A 20,698-nucleotide genomic window follows, 5' to 3' on the forward strand; every position below is an offset into this window, starting at 1 on the left:
ATTCCTACAAGAGTATTTTTACTTTAATTAATAACTTAATAAATAATAAATAAATTTTAAATAATATCGAAATAGAAAGAACCAAAGAGAGGGGAGGGGGAGAGAGGGGGGATGGAAAAGACCTGTGAAAGATAATATTAGTATTTAAAAATTCGAGATATGTTTAATTAAAATCATTTAGTCACAAGCAAGTTGACATTTAATAATTAAATTGATAACATTTCCATTATGTCATCAATAGCCAAGTAACTATTGGTAAAAGAATTGTCATCCCAATCGGTCGGTACGTTGTTCCAAGATTGTCGTCATTGATATCATTCACATAAGTGATTCTCCACTCCACGCCTGGATATAACGGACTGTGTTTCTCGAAATATTGTTCCAATACGTCCGCCATAGTGATACCTGTTGAAGTGAAATTCAATCGTGATAAGTCTTTGATAGATATGATGTGACAGGGATGAAATATCACAAAATGAACGTTATATGATATACATATAAACATACTCAGCGAAGTTGTTTCAACGCCCTCCAACATGTGAAAGCCATCCCCGCCATTTGCGAGGAAATTGTTTAAGAGGATATTGTAAGTGACATTTTCTTGGAGTTTGCTGTATGTCGGTATTCGACAATTGGCGCATTGCACTTGAACGGAAACCACCCTCGATTTCGGTGGTCGACTCGTGTCGTAGGTCACCTGTATAAATATAATAACGCAAGTTGATCCCTGACAATTGAAATAAGTTCCCCTACAGCACGAAATATTGATAAAATATTGCATGAATATTTCAATATTGCGTATAACATATTACAAATATTGCAGCAATATTGTGCAAATATATATTATAAATTTAATATTTTGTTAGAGATATTACAAAAAATTACTGCTATATTGTAATGCAATGGCATATCTTTCGCTAGTTTGTTCGCTTTGTGACGTACTATACGTTATCTATTTCGTATTTCAAGTTTCTTTTATAAGAGTATCTAAAACCTGCAAACACAACAGCAACATTAAACATATTTTTCTATCAGCTTAATTTACGACAATCCTAACACAGAGAATTGTTTAAACTAATTGTTTAGAAAATTGGACACAAATATTATGCAAATAAGAAATATTCTGCAATATCTTGTAAATATTTTGTATCTACGTTGCAGAAATATATATGCAATACGATTTGAAATACATTAGCATTATAAAAATATTACACAATATATTAATTTGGGAGCGGACATATATCTATATTGTGGTAAGCTGTCAGGAATATTGCAAGCAATACTCCAATCTTGCAAAACAATATTTCTGCAATATTCCATCAATATATCGTGCTAGAGAACCTAATACATTCAAGTTTCAATCATTCAAATATAATGTTTGCGACTTTTTTTAGACACAAATAGAATTGTTTATTTTTAAAATAACTTCACCTGCAATCCCGAAAATTGTAGAAAAGTACCGAATAGGTTGCCGGTAGATGTTGAATCGTTGATCTTATGGACGCTCCATTCTAACATCGAAAGAATCAGTTTCCCTGTCACGGAAGCCTTGACAATGACATTCCCGAAAGGCAAAACGCTTATAATGTCTTTCCGAGTGACCTGTAAATGTTTCGAATGTTTGTGATTGAAAATGAAAAGCTTGTGAAAGAGAGATGTGTAATTAATTAAATTACCTGATCATTTCTTGCTCTGGTGATGGACGATCTGATGCTACCGCTGTTTAGGATCGCGATGGCAGCATCCGTCCATCCGGTCTTGTCCAAATATTCCCCAGCGTACTGCGAGCAAAGAAAACAGACTTGTTATTAGAAAGAAAGAACAAAAGAGACATCATTAAACTAATTAAAAATCTTACATAATCAAGCATGGCGTCGCAGATTAAATTTCCCATGTTGCATTCTTGTCGTCTGCAATTCTTGCTGTCTCCGTCGATCAGCACTCGTGTCTTTCCAATCACCTTCTTTTCCATATTGTCAATGGGTCCTCTTTTATCAGTTATCAATTTTAGAACATCCTTTGCCTGCGAGAACAATAATCATCAAATATTTTAAAGCGTATATTATACATTAGCATATTTTTTTCATATTTCTTATATGTAATCATTACATATGCTTTTTGTACAGAGTGGAGGAAGATTTAAAATACACTCCTCAAAAAAATTAACGGGACAACTATTTTTTCATGAAAAATTGTCAAACTTTGAAGTGATGTAACATTGCAAGAAATTATCCTATTGAAACGAACAAAAAAGCAAATTAAAGTTTAAGATGTCTACTTTGGGATCCTCTCGGGCCCATGACAATATATTTATTAATTTTGAAGATTTATGTGACTTTGAAGAGGAATAAAACAAATAAGGAAATATAAAAATCTCAACTTTATGAAAGAAGGCAGTTCTTTGCCTGGGTTGGGACGATGAAAACACTGGAGAGAGAATTTGAAGTCGATAAATAATGTAGTGACGGACCACGGGGTCCTAATCTCTCTTGTGTCCTTAAAAAACTAAATTGGAGTTGAAAGAGTACATTTTCAACTTTTATTCTTAAGCTGAGGCAACTGAACGAATGATTTTGAGATTATGTGCAGCCACCTCAATTTGTCGACGTATTGAAATTTTGGAACTAAATTCAAAGTGGAAAACGGCATGCAAAAAGAAATCATATGCGAAATTTAGTCTTACTACTTGAAAGCTGATACCTTGGGCTTCAAAATGCTTTTTTTTTCATTCTTGTACAATAATCTGTTCGCCTAATATGGCCTATTAATGTTTAAAAAGAGTTTTTTTGTTTAAAATGGAGTAACTTGGCAAGAAAAAATCATACGACGAAAAATAAAAAACAAAATGAAAGTTAAAGGAACAGCCTTTCACTTGGAATTGGTTTGATAAGCCAGAAAAAATTACCTCACTCGGTGCAATGCGTTAAAGTTGAGATTTTGATTTCCTCATTTGCCTTTATTCCGCTTCAAAGTCACATAACTTCAAAATTAATAAATTTATTGTCATGGGCCCAAGAGGATCTCAAAATAGACATCTTAAACTTTAATTTGCTTTTTTGTTCGTTTCAATAGAATAATTTCTCGCAAAGTTACAAGTTCACTTCAAAGTTTGACAATTTTTTCGCGAAAAAATGGTTGTCCCGTTAATTTTTTTGAGGAGTGTATTATACAAGTTGTCATCAGTTGTCATCTCTGAAAGTACGCGTTATAATAAAAAATATGTTTTAGATGAAAATTGTTTGGTTCGAAAGGAGAAAAAAACAGAGATATTTGAGTTTAATTGTAAGTTTCAAGGTCATGTAAAACTTAATTTTTTTAAATAAAATTACTTTATCTTTTTTTCTACAAATCGATTTCTCACAATATTTGGCGTAAAAAGTTATAGGATGGCCAAAAGTTGAATAGTTTTCGAAATATTTTATACTTTCATTTAATATAATATTTTTAATTGTACTATATAATATTTATTTACATAAACTATAAAACACTTTGAAAAATGACCTCGATTAAAATTCAAGATTATTAATTTTTTGTACGACGTTAAGAGTTCGGACCAAATACTTTGTAATTTTTTTTATCTCGTCTTTTTTGCAATCTTTTCTTATATATTTTTTTTCAATAATATTTACCTGCTCTACTTTGGCGTCCACAAGAATCGGGTTTCCCTCGATATATACTACTTCTCCTCTAGCGTCAAAGGTAACGGAAAAATTACCTAGGTACTTGGTGTAGGCGTATGCCTGGACAACATAGACTTTTCTGCCATTCTTTTGCGTCACTTCCGTGGGATAAAAACCCTCCGGTACCTCAAGATCCGGAGGTTTGCCGCGATACAGGAAGGTGTTGGTGTGACCGCCGATCACCAGGTCGATATCCTCGACTTCCTGGGCGATCTTCTTGTCGGTCTCATAGCCCGAATGACCTAGAGCGATGAGAATGTCGACACCCTGCTCCTTCAGTTTCTTGGCTTCACCCCGGATGGACTCTACCTCGTCTTTAAAGATCACATTCTCCGTAGTCGACAGGATTTTCGTCTCCGGCGTCAGGTAACCGATCACGCCGATTTTGTGGTCGTTGACTTCGAGTATCGTGCTATTTTTCAGACTGGTAGCAGCCAGATCCGGCTGCTCGGAAAGATCCAGATTCGCCGACAAGATAGGATACGAGGCGTTTTGTATAAAGGGTATCAGACCTTTGACGCCGTCGTCGAATTCGTGATTGCCCAAAGACTGTCAAAATTCAATCGTAATGTATACAATAATATACAAATCTGTATTTTAATATTATAATTTGCACATAATTTTTTATTCATATTTCTTGTAAATAGAGATGTAAGAAATTTATTTTTTTAATTAAAAAACAAAACAAATTTAGTTTTTTATTGTTTATAATATAATATTACTTTTCTGTAAAACCTAAAGTTTTTATGTTTTAATTTACTTTTTTTAAAGTAATTTTAATTTATTAACGAGACTTGCAGCCAACAAAAATTTTTATTATGCATCTAACTGCAAATTATCCCAAACATCTTGTGTTTCTATATCATATTAAACGCCAAAAATTAATTAAAAAGTTAATAATCTCATTAATTCATTAAAATTGTTTTCAAAAAAGTAAAATAAGAAATAAAAGAATTAGGTTTCAGTTTATAAAATATTTACATACAAATGTATTTTAAAAATGGCTAGTGGAAGCAACTATAACGGACTTTGGTACTCTTTAAAAATACATAAGTATGTGAAAAAAACAAAATTTTGAAATAAACAAGGTTTGTTTTTTCAAAAACAACTCATATTTTATAAAAAAAAAATTTAATTTTTTTTATTTACATTTACATTTCCTAGAGAAAATTATTTGCATATATTTAGATGCATATGACTCATCTATATAATATATAAAATGAATTGTGTAAGATTAATAATTAACCCTCCTGCGGTTTAACCCGAGTCTGACTCGGGGTAACATTTTCTTTCATAACTTAAGAACCAGACATCGTAGGAACATAAATCAAGGTGCAAATTAAAGCTAAAGAATTGTACTTTTCAGTAATTAGTTATACTAATGATAAAAATTACTATTTGCAAAGTTGTGCTCATCTAAAAATTGTGAAAAAATATGAATTTTTGAAAGGTACAAAAAAATGTAAAAAAGCAGTTATTAGTTACATACATTAACTAAGAATGATATTTTGGAAGTTTTTGAGCATCTAATTTTAAATTTGTGGCAAAATTTGTTGCTGCAAAATTCAAAATGGCGTACCGATAAATAAAATAATTTAACAAGTAATTACAAATTAAAATAAATTATAATTATTATAGTTTATAGTGAAAACATATTTCTATCAAAATATTCTCAAAAATTTATAGAAACCTACAGAAACTGAGTTTCACGCAAATAAACACGTATTTTAACATTTATTACTTTTAAATCCGCCATTTTAAATTTTTGTAATTTTGATCACAAATTTGAAATTAGCACCATCAAAACCTATTATATAACCTGAAAGTAAATATTTTTCTTCGCAGAAAAAATTTAACCATTTTGATAAAATTTCTGTCATTAAATAGAGCTGCAAGAGGGTTAATAAATTACTGAGAAAATTAATTAATAATTAAATTAATTTTTTTTTCCAAAAATTAAAAGCACTTGATATACTTAATGCTTACTATAGCATCCGGATGTAAAAGATTCATAAACCAAGACACCGCCTTCCACTTGTACACATTATACCAGGCGGTTCCTTGGTAAGTGTCGCCAGCATTTAGGAAGATCGTCGATGGCGATTCCGATTTCGCTTGGCGGACCAAAGTCGCGATTCTGGCAAAACCTCCGTAACACTTTCCGGCAGCGGAGTCCTGAGGGGTGCACGTCGTCGACATTTGCGAGGTCTCCTCAAATCTAAAAATATTCGTCGTAATTTCAGACGGTGTACATAGTGACTACGATTTAATTACATAAATTATAGAGATCTTTGGAAGAATATAGATAATAATACAGAAATTGTCTCGTCAAATTACGTTCGCGTGTAAATAAAGACACACGCGCACATATTTAATTAACATCTGGGCGCGGGAATGTAATTAACTGCCTTAACATTCGTAATTAGCGTAGTGGCGGTAATTGGTAGCGTGACGTAAAATTACATAAAATTATGTGGATGAAATACATGAAGGGCAAATTAGAAGTCAAACTGATCAACTTCGCTAATAATTCTACACGTGTATCATGTGATTTAATATTGAAATTAAGAAATTTATCAAAAAATGGAATTGATCGGTTTTGAAAGACTCATCACATACGTATTAATTACGTATCACATACGTAAATAATTTAATTTGTTTAAATAACTAAATTAATTTATTGTAACACACAACCAGATGTGTTTGATTAAATTATCAGATTTGATAGGAAATAAATAGGAATATTTATTTCTTATTTATTTTATATTAAAATTAATAAGAAATTAATTAAAGATTAATAAAAATATTTATTTTCTATTTTTTTATATTAATTTAATAAGAAATTAACAGAAAATTAAATAAGCGAATATAATTGAGAAAAAAATAGGAAAATAATTTATTAAAAAAGATGAATATTAAATAATATTTTTTTTTCTAACAAGAGGAAAGAATTATATCTACCTCGCATGCATGTCATTCGTGTGAATGATTCTGATGGTGAATTCTTCATCCTTTCGTGAAGTGGGATTTCCAAAAGTTTGATTTGCGAGTATCAGCAACGTGATAGCGCAATAGTTTATAAGCAAAGCAATCGACATCTTTGACTGTCACTATTCTGCGTCTTATTTTAATTGCGCTTCTTTGTAATCTCTTTTCTGCGTCTCGCTTATCTCCTTATTTGTGACACTGATAAAACACGTTTTTGCAGCATGTGACCAATTATATTCTCACCTCGAGTTTTTTCAAATATTAGTCAAATTATTACACCACATTTCGCGATGTGAAACGTTTCTCTGGAAGAACATTTTTATTTGATTTTTAATTTACAGTATAATAAAATTTTTTATTTTTTTTTTTCTGATGATCGCAAAAACATAAAATGAAAGCAATTATGTATTAGTATTTTAAACGGCAAAATTATATAAACTTTTATTTGTATTGTTCGTATTTACAGAATACGAAGACCTAACACATCCATCTGGCGGTTACTATTATTTATTGCGAAATTTGCAATAAAATTTATCAAGAATTTCAAGAGTTCGCAAAATCGCGTTTGAAGGACTGTCACGTTTTTGCTTCTTAAGCAATAATCAATTTAAATTGATATCTGTTTAATGTAACGAGAGAGGTGATGGTAATGAGAGTTTTTCTTTCAACATAACAAAATATTTTTCTAATTACAATATTTTCTAATTTAAATATTTTTCTAATTACTTTATATGTACAGTACCGGCCAAAAATATATCACCTTTAGGATTTTTGAGCATAAATTTAATTTAATTTACTTACTTATAAAATTAATTTTTTATATTATTAAAATTAAATTTTTATATTATTTTATGAAAAATATTTTATTTAGTAAGTTGTATTTACTATCAAAATATATATTATGATATTATAAATATCCATGCACTTTGAATAAAATTATATTCAAAAATACTAAAGGTGAGATATTTTTGGCCGGTACTGTACATAATAATCAGGATTAAGAAGTAACTTCTTGTAACGAAGTTATAGTTTCTTTTGTCGGTAACTTAATTTCGTTCCTTTCTTTCCATTTGTAACTGAAATTTGTTAGTTAAATTTTTATGGCAATAACTAATTTAATTTGGCTAATAACTAATTTAATATAGTTACTTTACACGGATGTCAATCAATTAAAACTCCACTAAGAAGCTTATAAGCTTCTTTTTTAAAAATTCAAGAAATAATTCTTCTTGACTTATCAACCGTGGAGTTTTATTTGATTGACATCCGTAAATTATTTTTTTATGCGAAGTTATAAATTGCATACGGTCGAGTTCCGTTTATGATTTTTATAAAAATTCTGTACATTTATATATGCGTTCATTCTATCTTTATATTTAATTCGACATAGTTTACACATAGTTTGCGCTGAACAAGGCTCAAAGCTGGAGCCCGAAACGTTCGCTTATTCAATTTTAATATTTGTTTATTTACCGTATTTAACATGTTATAAGTCTTTTTTCTTTTATATACCTTGGCTTATCGAATTCTGTACTCTTGTAACTCTTATTTGTAGTATGGTTTGTTTTGATTTACGTCCTTGCTCTCTACAGTCTTTCGACAATTTAATTTTTATTTAAGAGAGAACTCTTTATACGTTTATTTAAAATAAAACACCCCGTGTAAGGAAAGTAAGTTAGTAAAGATTGAAATGTAATATTCTTATGTTTAAAGTAGTAGTGCACAATTATTGTAAGAAAGTAACAAAAAAATAACCACTTTTACTTTTGGATAATTATAACTGTAACGGAATCACAAAATTAAAATAAAATTAAAATTAATTGAATTAAATTTAAATATAAATTAATTAAAATAAAAATAATAACAATAATAATAAATCAAATTAAATTAAAATTAAAAATTCGATAAATAATGAATTCTCTTATTTTTCAGACTCACAGTGTTCAAAATCTTCCAACGAGGACTGGGAATAATATACGTAATATACGTAATATAAACTAAATTTCCAGTCCCAGCTGGTCCGAACTGACAATGAGAATTATCGAACGCAAGTAGAGTGGGTAACTTGTAACTGTAACTGATCACTTTTTCTTTAGTGAAAAAGAGTTGTAACTGTAACCAGATACTTCTACAAAAGTGACCTTCCCAATCCTGATAATAATATATGCAATACTTTAATGTATCTATGTGTAATATATTTAACTCGACTGGGATCAATGACAGGTTGAGTAACACGCGCGTAGAGAATGAAGATTGACAGGTGATCGTGCAAATAATTATACGTGCCAAGCAACATTCATACGCGCATTTATATACGTACCACGTGCGACGCAACGCGACTTTCGCGAAAGTGAGTGAAAATCTCAAGTTGAATTTCGAGACACGTGGATTGACCTTTATTAATTATAATTTCTTAAATAATACTCTTACACTCTCGTACTTTCTTTATTATAAATTTTGTTATAATTATTATTATTTTATTTTATTTTCTTCCCAAAAACAAGCACTAAGGGATCAAAACGCGCCTTGATAACTGTCACTTTATTACGTAAATACCAGTATATTATAATCACGTCCCATAAAAGTGTACTGTTTGTATTATCGAGGACGCGACGATGATTTTGAGAGAGCAGCGAGAGAGAACGAAACGATTTTGACGAACGACCGGCGCCAACTGAATGCAATCGGTGTCGTTGCGTGCGGACCCTACCGGACTTTTCCACGATCTCTCTGCTGGAATCCTGTCCGCAGCATCCACTCTCCGGCAAGATGCTGATAGCTTAAAAAATTATAAATCGGATCGAGAAATTTGATTTTTTTTGTTTTATATGAATATAATGATGATTTTAATTGGTATTTTGATATCAAAGCACGAGTGATTTAATAGAGATAACGATGCATTTTTATTTATTTATTAATATTCTAATTAATTCTAATTAAATGTCGCAAATATGAAAGAAACTTAAGTCAACTTAAGTATATTTTGTGTAAAATAAATCTTTTACACTTTAAAAATTAATTACTGTTATTATATCTTTATTTTATCACATTTCTTATCGCAGCTTAATTATTTATTGATTTATCGGTTTGATTAATTTTCAAAAAGGAGATGATTTTTATTTTTTGAATGCACAAATAATCCTCTTGAGATGTTAGTCTATCAAAATAGAAGGAAGGGGAAACTCTTATTCTTATCTACATTTTATATTTTATGTTATATAAATAAAAATTATATTCTTATTTTTCAAATTGCTTGAACTACTAATATTAAATACTATTTAATTATTTTCATTAGGCTTGACACGTGTTTTCAGATTTGAACCGTCACTTCTATTTTTGCTAGAGATTCAATGTTATGTTGCTAACAACTTTACTTCTGAGTATCGATTCTTGAAAATTTTATCTGCTCGCTTGTGACCAGAGACGGGTTTAATATCTTCCACAATCTTGGTGTCGTAATCGAGAGAGCTTAAATAGTATCAGTCTTTTATTGACACACCCCAGCGCAGTTAAAACCTAATATAAAACGAATATAGAACTCTTTATCTTTCTGCCAGAAAGCCAGAGTGTCGGCCAAGTAGCTAGATAATTTCCTTGGCATCCTATTCTTCCTCTCGCTATTCGTTTTCCCGTCCGAGATTATGTTACGTGTCCTGATGTTTGTAAGAAATAAAAATGATCGCGCATCATAAATTGACGTGACACGAAGCAATTTATTTACTGGCAGAGACCTTAAAGCTGTTTTTGTCGCGCATAACGATCGCCGTAACGCAGAGAGCGATTCTAATTCCGTACGTCAAGTCAGAACGTACCTATCATGTGGAACGCACACACGGATATGCGATATCTTTATGAGAGATACTTAACGCGTGATATTTTACTATCGACAACGATCTGGAAGTAGCTCCATGGCGCGTAACAATTAATTCGACATAAGGAATTTATTGTGCATATTTTTTTTTCTTGCGAAGAGAATTTTCGTTTCGTTATCAGTGTACGAGTTTTCCGATCTTGCATAAATTTGTATAGATAAATAAACTAGTGGCAATGCGTTCACAGACCGGTTTATTGAACGGAATAATTTTTGTATTTTTTTTTATCATTCTCTAGATTTTTATCTTCTTTGTTCTACATTTTCTGATTTCTAATTGTTATGAATTACGAAATTAATATTATTCACAATTTTTTTTTCCTTTGCAAAAAGGTCATTATTTATCGAATTATTAATTAAATTAAATTTTTATGATCTTTATCATAATTAATTTATATTTAAATTCAGTTTAATTAATTAAATTTGAATTTTAATTTAGATTTAATTTTATTTTATTCCGCGAATCCGTTGATAATGAAATAAAATTTTATCATTTGTATGTTGGTATTATAAAACATTTAACAGCTACAATATAATTTCAAAGCATTATATTTATCATAATATATGCTCACAATTATCATATGTCGTGAATATATACTATGATAAATATTCAAGAGCTGACAATAATAGCGATAGCCTTTTACATTTTTTACAATAGCAGAAACATAAGTTTTATTGTGCAAATGTATCGTTTACTTTTGCAAAATGTGCTTATGTGCGATGATATCAGCTGATCGAATATATAAATTTTAGTGTAAATAATATTAAATAATATTTTATTCAAAAATAAAGAAATAGTAATGTTCAAATAATAATCAAAGAAGACGCAATAATTCACCGTCAAGATTCACTTTGAAATATTTTGTAATCACTCGTGGGTGAGGTGGGAGATCTGATAATCAACGTTGTTTCGAGAAAAGAACAAAGACACACGCGGTCGACGGAGAAACACAGTCCTCCGTGAATATTCGACACGCGAGTTACCGGCTTACTAAAAGATAAAATAAAGGTAATATTTACGTTTTTTTGCACGTTTCGTCAGTTATAATTTGTTCAGGCGTATTTACATTTATCGTTATCTATTTCATTTCGTAACTTCCAGAATTTTATTTGTGTATCGTATAGTTTTATTTCTTTGTATAAGAGCGGCCTTTTCAAGATTATTTGTTTTATACGCGAGACGTTTTGCAATTAATATTTATCACTGTTACGCCATTTGCGTTTTATTAATTTTGTTCTTAATTTTTATATTAGATACTTGGCCGCGATTTCACCTTTTCTACGCAGCGTGATTATTTTTTATCGTTTGGCCTCTCCCTAACAAACTAACTCGTTTCACGTATCTGCTCGCCTTATAATTAGTGGGAGTGGAAGGAACAACGTAGTTGGATGCAAGAGAATTTTTTTTTATCACACAGTAATTATCGCGCGAGTATTCAAATGAGCGAGCTTCTCCTTCTCAGTCGATGAGACATCAGGAAGAAGCTTGCGGAATCTCCGATAGACATGTTACTAGATAGCGATATTTAATCTAGAAAAAGGAAGTGTAATGAAATATCGATATAATTAGAATTAAATATTATATACATATATAAATTTGTTGAAATGAAAAAATTTATTTAAATAAATTATTTGTTGTTTATAAAAATAGACATATATATATATATATATACACTATGCAAAAAAATTAAAGGGGCACTTTCTTTCATACAAAAAAAGTCAATTTTCAAGTAGTTTCAATTTCCTTAAAAATAAATAAAATAAGATCAATAAAAAAAATGTTTCAAAGCTTGAAGATTCTAGTTTTAGAATCTTTAAATGAATTTCAATTCTTTCTATTTGTTACAAAATTACATTGTAAGAAAGCGACGTTCGGCGATGGAACAAATTTTTCAAAAGTTTGTCCAAGAATTAAATATTAATACATATAACAAAAAAATATAATAAAAATATAAATATAATAAAAAAAAATCTTAGCACGATTTCATTGATTGGATGTTAAAGAGCAGAGTTTTAGCTTTAATTTCTAAAGCTCAAATGTTCTATAATTTTTTTATCGCCGAGATATTCATTTTTAAAACAAAATCGAGCTATTGATTTTGAACGCTTATAACTAGTAAAAAAATAATCGTACAATAATCATTAAAAAAGCAATTTAAAGAGAAAAGTTAGCACTTTAAAATGCTCCTATCGTTTTTTCAATCATTATTCATTTTAAATCATAATTGTTACTTAAAATCAAATAAAAATTGCACTTTTATCTTGTTTTTTTTTAAACCAATGAAAGTTAACGAAAAAACGCTAAATTTTCATGCAACAACATTTACAAGTAAAAAGCATTCCAGTTACTCGTACAAAAGGCCAAAGTGTTACATTTTTTTTCTGTACATTTAAAAAATTTAAATTAATAATTATTGTACGATCGTTTTTTCACTATTTATAAGCATCCAAAGTCAATAGCTCGATTTTGCATTAATAATGAACATCTCGGCAAAAAAACAATTATAAAACATTTGTTAAAAAAAGAAATTAAAGTTGAAACTTTGCTCTTTAGCGCACTCAATTAATAAAATCGTGCTAGAATTTTTTGTTAATTTGGTATTCTTAGACAAACTTGTGAATAATTTGTTCAATCGACGGACGTCGCTTTCTTACAATGTAATTTTGTAATAAATAGAAAGAATTGAAATTCATTTAAAGATTCTAAAACTAGAAACTTCAAGCTTTGAAACGCTTTTTTATCGATCTTATTCCGATTATTTTTAAGGAAATTGCAACTACTTGAAAATTGGCCTTTTTTTATATGGAAGAAAGTGGCTCTTTAATTTTTTTGCGTGGTGTGTGTGTGTGTGTCTATTTTTATATTTTATATTTTTAATTTCTTAATTTATTCAATTCCAAAAAATATATATATATATATATACAATATTTTATATATATTATTAAATAATATAATTAAAACAAAATTAGGTCAATCAAGAGTTAACGCGGGTATAGGGCGTGAAATAATTTTCAAACAATAATTTAATTAATTATTTATTCTATATTCTAAAGGTTTTTTTTTGAATCTTCTTCAATGACTTAAAATATAAAACAATCAAAAGAAATAAAAATAAAAATAACGGTAAAGATAATAAAAGAACTGACAATACAATTAATATACATACATTTGCCTCGTTATGAAAGTGTGATCTATCCCAGCTGATCTCCACGAATGTCCAATGTAAGAAGCCTTCTAAGCGGTGCAAAACGCAAGAAGAGATACACTAATAGCCAAAAGCACATATTGCAACCATCGAAAACTAAAGTGAGAATAAATTTAGAATAATGAGCCAGAGCAACTTACTCGGACCGGGAAGAACAGCAGAGACAAGACGAACAAAGGATATACAAGTGATAGAAATTAACGAATAATTCGAAACATTCAATGTAATCGAAATATATAACCACGAAAACAATAGATATCATAATAATGAAAAGATATAAAAAAATTACATATAAAAAAAACAATAACATATTAAATTTTCGATAGGTTGTCAATAATTGTTAAACATAATTTATTTAATTTAAAAGTATCGCTCTGGAGATTTAAGGTTTTTTTGGTGTTTTATATGAATAGTCTCAGATACTAATCTTTTTCCCAAAAACGGTTTCTCATCGAAAATTTCGACGTTATCAAAAATTAAAAACATGATTTAAAGATCTATGATTAGCAATGACTGAAGTATAAATCTTTAATTCTCGTTTTTAATAAACATCCTGTTTGTCCCATATAAGAAGCATCGCAGTTTCATGCAATTAGTTTTATATATCATGTTATTACGTAAATCTTTATGTAAATTGTCTTCTGCTACTTTAATAAATCTGCGTAAATTATTTATTCCGGTTTAAGACAATCTTACATTCCTACAAGTCCTTGACGCAATGTCAAAATCGTTCCGAAATATTTTTAACTAATGGAATGTTAAAATATGAAATTTCTTTTTATCTTCAACATTCAAGTCACTTTATTGACTATCATATTATCTACGTCAATATTTTTTATTCGTGAAAACAACTTTTTGAGACGTTCATTAATAATGTAAAAAAATGAAAGGAAGCAGATATTCGTTTTTAGAAAAATTATATATATTGGAGTTGAATAAATTAATTGATTGCTAAACAGCATACAATATTTATAAAATATATATAAAATATTTATAATAATTAGTTGAATATTTTATAAATATTTATGAAAATATATATTTTTTACAGAAAGTTATATAATTATATATATATATATATATATATATATATATATATATATTATATATGACAATTATATAACTTTTTGTAAACAAAAAAAAAACTTACGTAACTTTAGTTTCTTTCTGTCGTTTCTCCCTTGTATAAATTTATTAAAATCATTATATAATAATTACACACATATACTTAAATATTAAATTATAAATAAATCTCTTTTATTATGGTTATTATTTGTCGTTTTAAAAACTAATATATCACTGCATCAGTCATCTTGCCTGATTATGTAAAATTATGTTTGACTCTTGTGCGTTGCATAATTGCTCATATTATCCAGCTTCTCAATAATTACATATGTATATGCAGAGTTCTTCAAAAACAGTGCAATTATCATTTTCATGTTGAGACAAAGAATTGAATGAGACTGTTCGTGATATGATGTAGCTCGAAAAAGATTTTAGTAACTACAGTCTATTTTTAAGACGTATTTAGAAAAAAATACCACATGGTCTCTTCTTTTCGAAAGCTGTCTTTAAAATACGCTACAAGGAGGCATAAAAAATTATGGTACATCTACTCGTTGCCTCGTTTCAATCTCATCTGTGTCCGATCATACATTCGTGGCAAAACCCGCAATCACCGACTTGATGATATCTTTTCCGACAGGTGCAGAATGTACGCGCTGCCATTGCTCCCGTTGTTGCTGTTGTTCCAAGTCTGTTGCGGATTCACCGGGCGTGGACTCTTTTATCCCGGTAGAACAGACCTCTTCGAACTGTCGATAATTCATTTGAATGATTTTCACGCCAGGTGAATGATCCTCTTTATAATTTTTTATCTCTAATAATGTGTGTCGTTCAGATTAATTTGTTCTTTATATAAATTTATAGTTGAGTAGAGTTGCTAAATTAATTAATTGCCAGACTGATTGACAGCATACAATATAAAATATATATAAAATACTGATAATTATTTGAATATTTTATTAATATTTAAAAATATTTTTGTAATTTTAGATTGAACCGAGCATAAAAATTTTATAATCTTATTTAAACAGATTGTAATAATTTATTATAAATATCCCAACAATGGTTTGAGAAATATTTACAAAATATTACTACAAATATTTATTTTTTTTATTTACCATAAATATTATGTAAAGTATTTCATTTATACTTTGACAAGATGTCAAATACATTTTTTATAATTTTTTTCTTAATGTGTATAAAATGTTTTTTTCTGTCAAACTGTATGATTTATGTTAAATGAGAATAGGTAACAACTTATTTTTACTAATTATTAATGTTTACACAATTTGCGTTTACCCTACTATTGTGTTTATTATTTCATTTTAAAATGTCAAAAATTCTTTTCCATCACAAGATTAACATCGCTGGAAAAATTGAATTTTATCACTGTATAAATTTCGTGTTGATTTTATTTCATCTCTGTAAATGCATTATTAATTCTTTCTATTAATTCGTGACGAGTCGATCCATTTTCATACCACACCGTATTAATATAATAATGAAAATATATTCTCATATATTTAATTTTATTTTTGTTATAATTTTGTTATAACTTTTCAATAGAGCATTTGTAAGCTACTTATATAATATTTTTTCTTATTTCTACTTACAAAACATATTGGTACAGTTTGGTAGGAAATACCCGATATAAAATCTGTATAAAATATTTATATAATATTTAAAACAATAAATATAGCAAATGTATAAATATTTATCATAAATGTCGTGTGCTGTCTGCATGACATTAAGAAACAAGTATTTTGTTTTTGTTAGAAGAAACTTTTAACGTTATGTCATTATGATGTCGATCAGTGCCGCTTTGAAAACTATTATAATATATTCGACTCGAGACGAATTTGTCGACAGTCAAGGATAAAGCAATTGTAATAATGTCACCGTAGCCTTGGTCCCCTTCCGTCGACTTTTGCGGATCTTTTGATCGTTTTGTTATTTGTCGGGGCGTCAAAGCGTGACACTTTAAAGAAAACAGCAGAAATTATATCGACATAGGTTTGAGCAAACGGGCCCGACTTCTGGGACCTGCCGCGAGGGTCACGAGCAGGACTGCGTGGGAGGTATTGCCAGAGTTTACACGGCAGTCAATCAACTGGTTAAGGAACGTCCGAATGCGATTTTTTTGAATGCCGGCGATCATTTTCAGGGAACTCTCTGGTACAATGTCCATCGCTGGAACGTCACCGCTTTATTCATGAATATGTTACCGCACGACGCCATGGTATATGATTTATTACATCCGCGCGCGTTTAATTACGTGTTTCCTTGTAAATTTGTTCTAGAACAGAAATTCATAATGCTGACATAAAGGAAAATAGTGATAAAGAAATAGTTAAGCCATCTAAAGTCAAATTTATAATCAACTAATTCAAAGAAGAAGGAAAAAAATATATTTTTAACGATGATTAAATTGAGTAATCCATTTTTTATCCTTTAGACGATCGGCAACCATGAGTTTGACAATAAAATCGAAGGCGTTGTTCCTTTCCTCAAAAATGTCAAAGCGCCGGTCGTGGTAACGAATATTGATGACAGTGAGGAGCCAACTATACAGGTTTGTAATATCCATTCATTAATTTGCAAAAGACATCGATTAATATACTTATGACGTTTTAGAATTTATACCGAAATAGCACGATCATCGAGAGAAATGGTACCAAGATCGGCGTCATTGGCGTCATCCTGTCGACTACGAATGTGGGTAATCGAATATATTTGTTTCTGTAAAAGTCATTAAAAAGTATATTATTTTATTAAATTTAATATTTTTAATTAATAAGCTATAATTTAATATTTATGATGTATATACAGAACATCAATTTTCTCAAAGTATTCCATTCTTTCAGATAATTGCGTCTACGGGGAAATTAAAGTTTTTGGACGAGGTAAAGGCGGTCAACGACGAAGCCCAGCGATTGAAAGCAAAGGGAGTGGACATTATTATAGTATTAAGCCACTGCGGATTGAATATAGACAGAATTATGGCTGCGAAATGTCCCTTGATCGACGTAATCGTCGGCGGTCACTCGCACACGTTCCTTTATACAGGTGAGAAAACAAAGTTTTAAAAAAACACTCGAAATAAACTTTTTATTGAAAATGTAAAAATATTCGCAAGAACTATAAGTATTTATTATATAAAAACAAATAACGTTATTTTAATTAATTTTTTTTTCCTATTATAATTTTTATTATATATTTTCCTATCATTTTTTATTCTTATTATAATTAATATTTTTTACTTTGAAAATTTTTTCCTATTTTTTCACTTGCGATATAAAGATAAGGAAAATTTTTTATCGATATAACAGTCTTAAATGCGTAGTATTAATTGTTATATAACACATCAGGAGAGCCGCCTTTTGTCGATACACCGGAGGACGAATATCCTGTAGTCGTGACGCAAAATGAGACAGACAGAACGGTTCTCATCGTACAGGCAGCTGCTTATACAAAGTACGCCATTCATCCATGAGAATATGTCAAGAGTACCGTTGAAAAAGGTCAATTTCAATCTGATGTCGCGAGGTCAATCTTGATTAATTTATTTAACGAATAGATTTACTTTTAATATATACTATCAAAGAGAGGAGAAAAACTTGTGTTTAACATTCCACATCTCATATACGCGCGATAATTTCATTCATTTTTATTTTATCCATTTTCTTTTTAAAGATACTTGGGTAATCTGACAGTATGGTTCAATGAACAAGGCGAGGTCATTGACTGGGATGGAAACCCACTTCTTTTGGACCAGTCTATCGAACAAGGTAAACCATTGATACTTGAAATAATATCTAAAATAATTACATATACATGTATTTTTCTAGATCCAGAAATCCTGGAAGCTCTGAAGCCATGGAAGAAGGAAGTGGACAAGGAAGGATCGAGAAAGATTGGCAGGACGAGAGTCTTGCTCAATCACAGCTGTTATTCTGAGGAATGCAACATGGGAAACCTTCTGACTGATGCCATGGTAAACGCGGTGCGTATAAAATATATTTTTCAAATCAAAATTATTACACTTTAATTAAATTATATAAATTGCGTATACAAATTTCAGTATGTCGATAATGTCAAGAATGAAACTCATTGGACGTATGCAGCGGTGGCCTGCTTGAATCCAGGAGCAATTCGCACTTCTATCGAGGAGTCTGAAATTACTTACGGTGATTTGATGATAGTCCAGCCCTTCGAAAACACTTGGGACATTCTGGAACTAACTGGAGAATCCATTAAAAAGGTCATAAATTAAATTTCTTGCTAAAATATAATTTTCGGTGTCTGATAAAAATATTGATAAATTTATCGAGATGTAATCTAAGTATTTCATTTAAGATCAATTGTAGAAAGAAAAAAACTGCAATTTTGCGTCGCGTAAAATAACAGTAACGTCGTACAAACACGTAAATGTAAACGTGCATTAACGGTGGCCTATTTTTGGGGATGTGAAGATTGAATAATGACCAGAGTGAATTAAATTTTATACTTTTTCTCGTAGATCCTGGAAACCGGAGGTCTCTTAATTTGGTCCGGGTTAAAAATTACTTACAAAGAGGTCGATAAAAAACGAACTGTGGTCGACGTTAAAATCAGGTAAAATTTCTTATTGACAGAATATTTCATTGATTTTGCAAAGAAAGTTGAAGCATAAGTTGAATCTGATATTCTTACATTTTACATTATATATCGATTTTATTTTGAAAATTAATAGCGATTTTAACTTTGTTTTACGTACTGACAGGTGTCAGGCTTGCGAATATCCGGTATTCGAGGATTTGGTGTACGATCAATGGTACAGATTGGTTGTGCCAAGTTTCTTGATATCCGGCGGAGACGGCTATCCTATTTTCAAGAATAATAGTCGTAATCACGAAATCGGCGAGCGCGATGTAGATTATCTTATAAATTACGTGAAGAAAATGAGCCCTATATTGACGGGAACCGAGAGGCGTATAACTTTTGTACAGTCTTAAAACTCGGCAGATTATATTTCGCGATAGTAAAGTTGCATTTGAAGAGATTGCATTTATTAACAAAATATTACGTTTAGAAAAGACTTTGATTACAGAAATAAAATTTCATAAAATTAATATTTTATACACTAAGATATATTTAATAGATTATATACATTATATCTATAAATATATTGAGTATTAATAATAGATTGTAAAATATATAATAATATATAAAAATTGTAATAAATAGATTGTAAAATATATAATAATATATAAAAATTGTAATAAATAGATTGTAAAATATATAATAATATATAAAAATTGTAATAAATAGATTGTATATTAATATTTAATAATAGATCGAAAAAAAATTTTAATTATTTACCAAAGAATTAAAAAAAAATTATTTTTATACACTTTGAAATAAAATATAATAAAAGCATGTGCGCATTGCACTATTATATATATTTTCTTGATATAAGGAGTCTCTCTTAAAATTCTTGTTGAACAATTTTTAAAAAGTTTAACAAACAAATCTCGTACACATAAAAAACTTGGTGCAGCTCGCGTGATAGTTGTAAGAAAGCAGGAAACGTCGGTTGCTTATCTTGCGGTATCTCGGGAGATCGGGGCAGATGAAGCATTTAAATAATGTATCGAACAGGTGAAATAGCAGCTGTTCGTGTTCCTCCCCTCGACCAGAACGCGCGAATCGCTTTGTAGCACCGGCAAGAAACGCTGCTTTTTAGCGGCGAAAGAAAGAAAAAAAGCACTCTGCAACAGACCGATTAAAATAAACTCGGACATATGCATCTTCACCAATTTATATATTTAATTATATCCCTACTATTCATCACGTTCTTCCAATATTTTATCCTTTACTGTGCAATGTATATATATATATATATATATATA

At 29.7% G+C, this 20,698-nt stretch overlaps 2 protein-coding genes across 10 annotated transcripts; one reads left to right on the top strand and one right to left on the bottom strand.

Moving 5' to 3' along the window:
- Positions 1 to 137: 137 nt before the first annotated feature.
- LOC140672199 (protein 5NUC) lies at positions 138 to 11,778 on the bottom strand. Of its 7 annotated transcripts, none has more exons than XM_072904111.1 (9): positions 11,560 to 11,778; positions 6,642 to 6,973; positions 5,667 to 5,898; positions 3,630 to 4,229; positions 1,859 to 2,023; positions 1,677 to 1,781; positions 1,432 to 1,602; positions 508 to 697; positions 138 to 405 (listed from the first exon to the last, which is right to left on the bottom strand). In XM_072904111.1, exons 2-9 carry the CDS (start codon positions 6,776 to 6,778, stop codon positions 227 to 229), a joined length of 1,779 nt encoding a protein of 592 aa, XP_072760212.1. In that variant the 5' UTR covers positions 6,779 to 6,973; positions 11,560 to 11,778; the 3' UTR covers positions 138 to 226. The 7 variants fall into 7 exon arrangements, with proteins under 7 accessions (XP_072760212.1, XP_072760213.1, XP_072760206.1 ...); XM_072904112.1 differs by lacking the exon at positions 11,560 to 11,778 and adding an exon at positions 11,378 to 11,511; XM_072904105.1 differs by lacking the exon at positions 11,560 to 11,778 and adding an exon at positions 8,989 to 9,379.
- On the top strand, positions 8,601 to 19,866 carry LOC140672200 (apyrase). Of its 3 annotated transcripts, none has more exons than XM_072904115.1 (12): positions 8,601 to 8,728; positions 15,448 to 15,591; positions 16,821 to 17,046; positions 17,263 to 17,379; positions 17,442 to 17,522; positions 17,672 to 17,873; positions 18,176 to 18,281; positions 18,501 to 18,595; positions 18,656 to 18,810; positions 18,889 to 19,068; positions 19,327 to 19,421; positions 19,570 to 19,866. In XM_072904115.1, exons 2-12 carry the CDS (start codon positions 15,455 to 15,457, stop codon positions 19,799 to 19,801), a joined length of 1,626 nt encoding a protein of 541 aa, XP_072760216.1. In that variant the 5' UTR covers positions 8,601 to 8,728; positions 15,448 to 15,454; the 3' UTR covers positions 19,802 to 19,866. The 3 variants fall into 3 exon arrangements, with proteins under 3 accessions (XP_072760216.1, XP_072760215.1, XP_072760214.1); XM_072904114.1 differs by having other exon boundaries at positions 8,601 to 8,724; XM_072904113.1 differs by lacking the exon at positions 8,601 to 8,728 and adding an exon at positions 11,455 to 11,548.
- The last annotated feature ends 832 nt before the right edge of the window (positions 19,867 to 20,698 follow it).

Source organism: Anoplolepis gracilipes, chromosome 13, assembly GCF_047496725.1.
Source record: "Anoplolepis gracilipes chromosome 13, ASM4749672v1, whole genome shotgun sequence".
NCBI classification, from domain to species: domain Eukaryota; kingdom Metazoa; phylum Arthropoda; class Insecta; order Hymenoptera; family Formicidae; genus Anoplolepis; species Anoplolepis gracilipes.

What these genes read in the sequence shown, in the direction of transcription:
- LOC140672199 (XM_072904111.1), bottom strand. Translation starts at nt 6,778, where the DNA reads ATGTCGATTGCTTTGCTTATAAACTATTGCGCTATCACGTTGCTGATA. An exon ending in ACGAATGACATGCATGCGAG is followed by an intron (nt 5,899 to 6,641) that starts GTAGATATAATT and finishes GAATATTTTTAG; the next exon opens with ATTTGAGGAGACCTCGCAAA. An exon ending in CGTTGAAACAACTTCGCTGA is followed by an intron (nt 406 to 507) that starts GTATGTTTATAT and finishes TCACTTCAACAG; the next exon opens with GTATCACTATGGCGGACGTA.
- LOC140672200 (XM_072904115.1), top strand. Translation starts at nt 15,455, where the DNA reads ATGTACGCGCTGCCATTGCTCCCGTTGTTGCTGTTGTTCCAAGTCTGT. An exon ending in TTGAATGATTTTCACGCCAG is followed by an intron (nt 15,592 to 16,820) that starts GTGAATGATCCT and finishes ATATCGACATAG; the next exon opens with GTTTGAGCAAACGGGCCCGA. An exon ending in CTGGAGAATCCATTAAAAAG is followed by an intron (nt 19,069 to 19,326) that starts GTCATAAATTAA and finishes TTTTTCTCGTAG; the next exon opens with ATCCTGGAAACCGGAGGTCT.